We start from the raw sequence: 7,307 nt of genomic DNA, 5'->3' as shown, positions 1-7,307 counted from the left end.
GGCTGGGCTTGGGGGGGTCTCAGCCTCTGCCTGCCTGCCGCCCCTCGCCTTCCCGTCCTCGTCGGGCACGGAAAGCGAGGAGACCCCCAAACTTTCTTCCCAGCCGCCCCCTCCCCTCTCTCTCTCTCTTCCCCCCCCCCAACAGCCCCTGCTTTGGGGGCTGGGATTGTTTTGGTTGGAGGAAGGCACGCGCGCGCGCCCACCCGACGCGCACAGACACACACACACAAACACACACACACACAAACAACTACACACCCCTCTCGCCGCGGGCTAAAAGGCCGTTTTGATGTTCTCCCTCCAGGAGAGCCTGGCCAGAGGGGGGCTGACCATGAAAGAAGAGCCCCTGAGCGGAGGGGGACTCTCGGCTGTCCGGTCTTGGATGCAAAGCACGGGGGTCCTGGATGCCCACACAGCCCTGCAAAGGTAGGACGCAAGAGACGGGAAACCACCCCCCCTCCATCCTTCTCCTTCTTCCCCCTAAGCCGGTGAGGCAGGTAGTGGGTTTCTTCCCTTCCCTCTCCCTGCCCTGCCTCAGTTTCCCCTCCGGCTTGGGCACAAGCTTTTTCCCTACCCCCCCCCCCCATTGCTTCCTTCTTCACGAGGTTGAGAGCCGCCGGGGCAGAAGAGGGCACCTCCACCAAAATGCCCAGGGCTGCCCTGCTGTTTCAGGGTTAGGACCTGGTCTGAACAAACCAGGAATGTTGATTTGCTCCGGCGATGCTTGTTTGAGTGGCTGCAAAGAATTGGGGGTGGGGGGATTTGGAGAGGGTGGTTGTGATGGTCAGCGCTCAAGGTGGGTGGGGGGGGGCTGTCCTGAATATTTGGGCTAAGCAGTGGAACACCCCTACCCCCATCCAAGCATCGCCGTCGAAATGCAGCAGACCCCCTTTGTTGGTGCTCCTCAAGGACCCTCCGGTCCTCTCTGGATGCCCCTGCAGGAGACGACAACACGAGCCCAACACAGCCCTTGTGCGAAGATGACTCTTCGGAGGCTGTTGTGTGGCATGTTGCCGGGACTTTGGGTGATTTGCAAAATGTTCCTTGAAAGTAAAATCACACTTCTGGATTGGAAGAGCAGAAACCTGCTAGAAAGAGCGAGGCTGACTTCTCATTTAGTAACACCCATCATCTTTGCCATTTTTTTTTTCAACTTTCCAGTTATCTTCTAAAGTTCCTTTTTTAAAAAAAAAAACCACACACACAGAAGCTATCAAAAAAAATATAATAATTCTGCAGCTTTAATGATCTTTCCCGATTCTGGAAGTAGAGAACAGGATCTGTTTTATTTTCTTTGTGGCTGGACTTCTCCGCGCGTCTCCAACCCACCTCCCTTTCCGTCTTGCTTTCCAATCTGCCTCTTCCTGCCTGTCAATAAACCAGGGTTGTATGGATCATTCCTCCCCGGGCTTGGACGAATAAGGGAGCTGGTTCTTCTGGATTCAAATTGATTTCCTATCGATCGCAAAGGTCCCCTGACCTTTGACATCCAATCTTGTTGGGCACGGGGGACTCAGCTTGGTTAAACAAAGGAAATCAGAATTAGGCTGCATGGCTAATGAATGGGGAGGTGGGAAGGACAGAGAGAAAAAGAGAAAGAGAGAGGGGGGGACCTTCCCCTTCCCAACTCATCCCCCCCCCCTAAGATTCTCACAGAATTGGATCCTGGCTTCTGCCAGTTAACAGAATATCAGAGTTGGAAGGGACCTTGGAGGACATCTAGTCCAAACCCCCTGCACAAGCAGGAGACCCTATACAATTCTAGACAAATGGCTGTCCAATCTCTTCTTAAAAACTTCCAGTGTTGGAGCATTCACCGCTTCTGGAGGCAGGTTGTTCCACCGGTTAATTGTTCTAACTGTCAGGAAGTTTCTCCTTAGTTCCAGGTTGCTTCTCTCCTTGATTCGTTTCCATCCGTTGCTTCTTGTCCTGCCTTCAGGGGCTTTGGAGAACAGGCATCCCTTCTTCATGGCAGCCCCCCCTTCTTTGTGGCAGCCCCTCAAATATTAGGACATGTCATCACAATCCATCCTGGGGACAAATACTAGTACATAGTACAAGTGTAAGCAGAATAACAAGAGTTGGAAGGGATCTTGAAGGTCTTCTAATCCAGCCCCACGTTCAAGCAAGAGAGCCTGGACCACTTCAGACAAATGATTGTCCAATCTCTTTTTAAAAGCCTCCAGTGATGGAGCGCCCACAGCTTCTGGTGGCAAGCAGTTCCACTGATCGATTGTTCTCACTGTCAGGAAATTCCTCCTTAGTTCCAGGTTGCTTCTCTCCTTGATTAGTTTCCATCCGTTGCTTCTTGTCCTGCCTTCAAGGGCTTTGGAGAATAGGTGGACCCCCTCCCCCTTCTTTGTGGCAGCCCCTCAAATATTGGAAGATGTTATCGTGTCACCCAAATTCACATCTTCATCATCTTTCTGCCATGCCAGCCTTCCCCATCTGTTGGAGTTTGATACCAGGCCTGCATCCTCCTTGGCCCAGACACCCAGTCCGAAGACGCAGGAATCTTGCGACGCAGTTTGTAAATTCACTAGCGCTTTTTCATTATCCAACCTTTCTTTAATTGATCCAGTTCTTTCAGCACTCCCTTTCTCCCACCACACTCAAGTATCCCAAGCCTTTCAGCAGCCCAACCTTTAATTAAAGTACCGCTTTGTAACGCCCTGGTAAGGCCACCCTTGGAATATAGCATCCAGTTTTGGTGGCCACGATATAAAAAAGACGCTGAGACTCTAGAAAGAGTGCAGAGAAGAGCAACAAAGATGATCAGGGGACTGGAGGCTAAAACATACAAGGAACGGTTGCTGGAATTGGGAATGTCTAGTCTAATGAAGAGAAGGACGAGGGGGGACAGGATAGCAGTCTTCCAGTATCTCAGGGACTGCCCCAAAGAAGAGGGAGTCAAGCTCTTCTCTTAAAACGCATGAAAAACGCTTGCAGGAATTGGGTAGCTTTAGTTTAATGAAAAGAAGGACTAGGGGGTGACATGAGGATAATATTCCAATATTGGAGGGGCTGCCCCAAAGAAGAGGGGGTCAACCTATCCTCCAAAGCTCCAGAAGGCAGGACAAGAAACAACGGATAGAAACTAATCAAGGAGAGAAGCAACCTGGAACTAAGGAGGAATTTCCTGACAGTTGGAACAATTAAGTGGGACTCTTGGCGACTCTATGCTTCCAGGTCTCTCCACGTCTTCCAATCTTGCGGTACTCCTGTTGAGTTGCTGGAAAAGATATTCCCCTCTTTTTTTTCCCTATATTTTCTGTGGACCGTCCGCTCCGGAGTTCCCCGGCGCCGTCAGGATGAGTGCAGAGCGAAAGGTGCCTCTTATAAAGCCGGTCTCTGATCCTCCATCGCTGCTAGCCAAGAAGCAGGATGTGTGCTTACCCAAGGCTACCTATTCCATCGTTGGGGATTTAATCCGGTTGTGCTTTCGGTGTGCCACATGTTTCTAGGCTGTGGTTCGGGTCTCTGAGGCAGGGCTCGGCTGCTACAGTTGAGTCCTGCAAAGGCGTTGTGTAGATCTGGCTTGGTGGGTGATTGTCGGTCAAGGAACGATGGGGGGAAAAAATTGCATTTAGCGATTGCTGGATCCGGCTGTAATTGGGCCGTTTTGTCGACGAACTGAAGAGGGTCTCCTTCAAGAATAGAGGAAGGGGCCCCGAGCTAAGGAACTCTACAGTCACAACAAATAGAAAAAGGGTTTTGTTTGGCTTTGAAGAAGACTTTCTTGGAAAAGACCCTGATATTGGGAAAGACGGAGGGCAAAAGGAGAAAGGGGACGGTGGAGGAGGAGGAGATGGTTTTACTGCCTTGCTTCTCCAGAGTCTCGATTGTGGCAATATTTCCCTGTTTCCAGTTTTGGCTCTGGAGCAAACCTTTTCTGTAAATGAAATCTGACTTTCCAAGGAGTCGGTCTGGGAAAGACAGCGGTTGGTCATTACAAGCATCCACATTTTTGGAATATTCCTCATTCTTGTTGGAACCATCTGGGCTGAATTCATTCAGAAAGAAGCGTTGCTGTCTTATTTCTTTTCTTTTTTTTCTAAAGTTGGCCCGGATAAAAATGCCTCTCTCCCTTCTTCCCTCTCTGCCTGTCTGTCCACCCCCCTCTCTCATCTCATCTCTATCTATCTATCATTCTCTATCATATCTATCTATTTTTCTATCTATCTCATTCTCTCTATCCTCTCTCTCTCTCTCTCTCTCTCTCTCTCTCTCTATCTATCTATCTATCTATCTATCTATCTCATTCTCTCTATCCTATCTCTATCTCTCTATCTCTATCTATCAATCTCTATCTATATCTATATCTATATATCTATATCTATCATCTCTATCTATCATTCTCTCTCTATCATATCTATCTATCTATCTGTCATTCTATCATCTCTCTATCATCTCTATCTATCTATCTATCTCATTCTCTCTCTCTCTATCTATCTATCTATTTATCTATCCTATCTCTATCTATCTTATCTATCTATCTCTATCTATCTATCTTATCTCTCTCTCTCTATCTATCTATCTACATCTATCTATCTATCTATCTATCTATCTATCTATCTATCTATATCTATCTATCTATCATATCTATCTATCATGTCTATCATATCTATCTATCTATCTATCTCATTCTCTCTATCATATCTATCTATCATATCTATCTATCTCATTCTCTCTCTATCTATCTATTTATCTATCCTATATATCTCTATCTATCTTATCTATCTCTATCTATCTATCTATCTATCTCTATCTATCTATCTATCTATCTATCTATCATATCTATCTATCATGTCTATCATATCTATCTATCATATCTATCTATCATCTCTTCTGTCTGTATCTATCTTTCTGTCTATCTATCATCTACATCTTGTGCCAAGGAGACAGAAAATCACCTCTCTACCCCATAAATTATATTCTTGCTTTTCTCTTTCATGGAATCAGAGAAAGCCACTTTTTTAAAAAATCCACACCATAATTTTTTTCTAGATTTATCTAAGTGAATCAGAATAAGTCCAACTTTTGTTCTTACTTCTTGCCAGTTCGGCCCTCCATCATCTACTTATTTTCTTTCCTTTCAACTCTCTCTTTCCATTTTGGGGTCGGTGTTTTCTCTGCCCAGTGAGGGGAGAAACTGATAGATGGGCACTTCGGTTGCAGAGTTAATAATGTTGCCCAGCAAAGCCTGGCTGAATCTGGAGATTGAGAGAGATCACCGTACATAAAACTTTCTTTGAAAGCCAGATTTATTGTGGTGATTGTTGTGTCCGACTCTTTGTGACTCCATGGACCACAGCACACCAGCCCGCCTTGTCCTCCACTGTCTCTTGAAGTTTGCCCAAATTCATGTTTGTTGTGTCCACGACGCTATTAGAATAACAAAACAGAATAACAAGTTGGAAGGGACCTTGGAGGTCATCTAGTCCAACCCCCTGCTCAGGCAGGGATCTCTATACCATTTCAGACAAATGGCTGTCCAGTCTCTTCTTTAAAACTTCCAGCACTGGAGCATTCACCACTTCTGGAGGCAACTGGTTCCACTGAAGCAGTTCTGCTTTCTCCCTGTTGCTTGGCATTTGCCCTTTTCTCCCATTAATGTACCCAATTGTTCCTCTGACTTTTTTCTTTTTCATTTTCACATGTTGAAAAAAGCTTTTTTGGGGGGTGGGGGTTGTTGTTGTTATTTTTGACTTATTCGTAGTTCCTTTTGAGCCTTATCTTTCCTGACTTCATCTTTGCGGGCTCGGGCTATTTGCTGGTATTCTGCCTTAGTGATGTCTGCCCTTCTTTCCACTTTTTATACTTGTCTTTTTTTTTTGTTTGTCTTTCAAACTATCAGAGAGTTCTTTGTGTAGCCGTGCTAGTTCCCACTATCTAGCCCTCTCCTCCTCTGCCGTCCCCTTCCCCTTTTTTGTCTTCCATCTTTCCCAACACCGGGGCCTTTTCCCAGAAAGTCTTCTTCAAAGCCAGATAAAAAGGGCCAAGCTCTTTTTCTATTTGTCGTGACAAAGCTGTGTGTGTGTTTTGTTTTACCTATCGTGGGATTTACACCCTGCCTTTTTGACCACCTGGTCAGCAAGGCAAAGAGAACAGCTGGAAGGGATTCAAACAGCATTCGTACAGTTGCAATCCAGGAAAGAAAAAGAAAAATTCTAACGAACGCTTGGACATCTCTGTGCCGATAATGTTTAATATCTGAATTCTAATTCGGGGGGAAATGAGCAGATCTGCCCTCGATGGGAGAAAGTGGGAGCTGCTACCTTCAGACTTAACTCGTTGTTAAGCTCTTTGAGCTTTGTCTTGCCCCGTCCCTTAAGGTGCAACCGACAGTGGCCGTCAGCCGAGGAGATAAATGGAAATAAATAATAATTTAATCGGCCACCAACACTGGGATCCGACCCCCAAATATGCATTCGATGGCGCGGTGGCGCATGCGTTTGAATAAACAGGTCTCGCTCGTGTCAGGAGGAGTTGGGGGGATCAACATCCAGCATCGTAAGGCTGGAATTGCGTGGTGTGTTTGTGTGTGTGTGTGTGTTTTAACTCAGTAGCAAGATGAGTCAATTCGTCACTTTGATTTTGAGGCCGAACCGTCAGCCACAATCGCTCTGCCTCTCCCAGGCGGGTCTGGGAACGTTCTTGCTTGTACAGGAGGACTCTGATGATGGTTAAGTGAGGATGTTCATTTACGGCACGAAGACACGGAGAAATGCTCAAACTTTGAGTGGGGTTAGTCCTGAAGGCGAGGTAGTCCTTGACCTACGACGCCCATGGAGCCCCAGATCTCTGTTGCTAAGTGAAACATTTATGAGGCGGTTTGTGCCCCGTTTTACGACCTGCCTCGCCGCCATCGTTACGTGAATCACAGCAGCCGTTAAGTCAGTCGCCCGGCCGTTAAGCGAATCTGATTTCCCCCATTGACTTAGCTTGTCAGAAGGTCGCAAAAGGGGGAATCACACGACCCCCGGGATGGTGCGACTGTCGTAAACGTGAGTCCGTTGCCAAGCATCCGAATTTGGATCCCCTGACCCGGGGGAGGCCGCAACGGTTGTGAACGGTCCTAAGTCTTCTTTGGACACAAAAAGAAGCGATTTATTTATTTATTTATTTATTTATTTATTTATTTATTTATTTATTTATTTTATTTGATTTATATCCCGCCCTTCTCCCAACGGGACTCAGGGCGGCTCACAACATATTAAAAAACATAAACACATTTACAACCCCACCCAAGTAAAACCAATTAAAACCGAATATTTAAAGCTGTGCTATTTAAAATTACTCTTAAG

The 7,307-nt window shown here is 46.4% G+C and overlaps 1 protein-coding gene across 1 annotated transcript in view; it reads left to right on the top strand.

Annotated features, from left to right (window-relative positions):
• Positions 1 to 289: 289 nt before the first annotated feature.
• Positions 290 to 7,307, top strand: part of LOC107299123 (transcription factor COE3-like) — a gene marked incomplete at its 3' end in the record, with an annotated part of 60,490 nt that continues 53,472 nt past the window's right edge. The window contains exon 1 of the mRNA XM_015828492.1: positions 290 to 426. Within this exon, the coding sequence (XP_015683978.1) occupies positions 290 to 426 (137 nt within the window). The remainder of the gene's footprint in view (positions 427 to 7,307) is intronic.

The sequence above is a fragment of the Protobothrops mucrosquamatus genome, unplaced genomic scaffold (assembly GCF_001527695.2).
Source record: "Protobothrops mucrosquamatus isolate PMUCROS unplaced genomic scaffold, P.Mucros_1.0 scaffold4566, whole genome shotgun sequence".
NCBI lineage: Eukaryota > Metazoa > Chordata > Lepidosauria > Squamata > Viperidae > Protobothrops > Protobothrops mucrosquamatus.
Note: the sequence above shows the minus strand (reverse complement) of the source record. Positions and strands in the feature narration are given on the sequence as shown.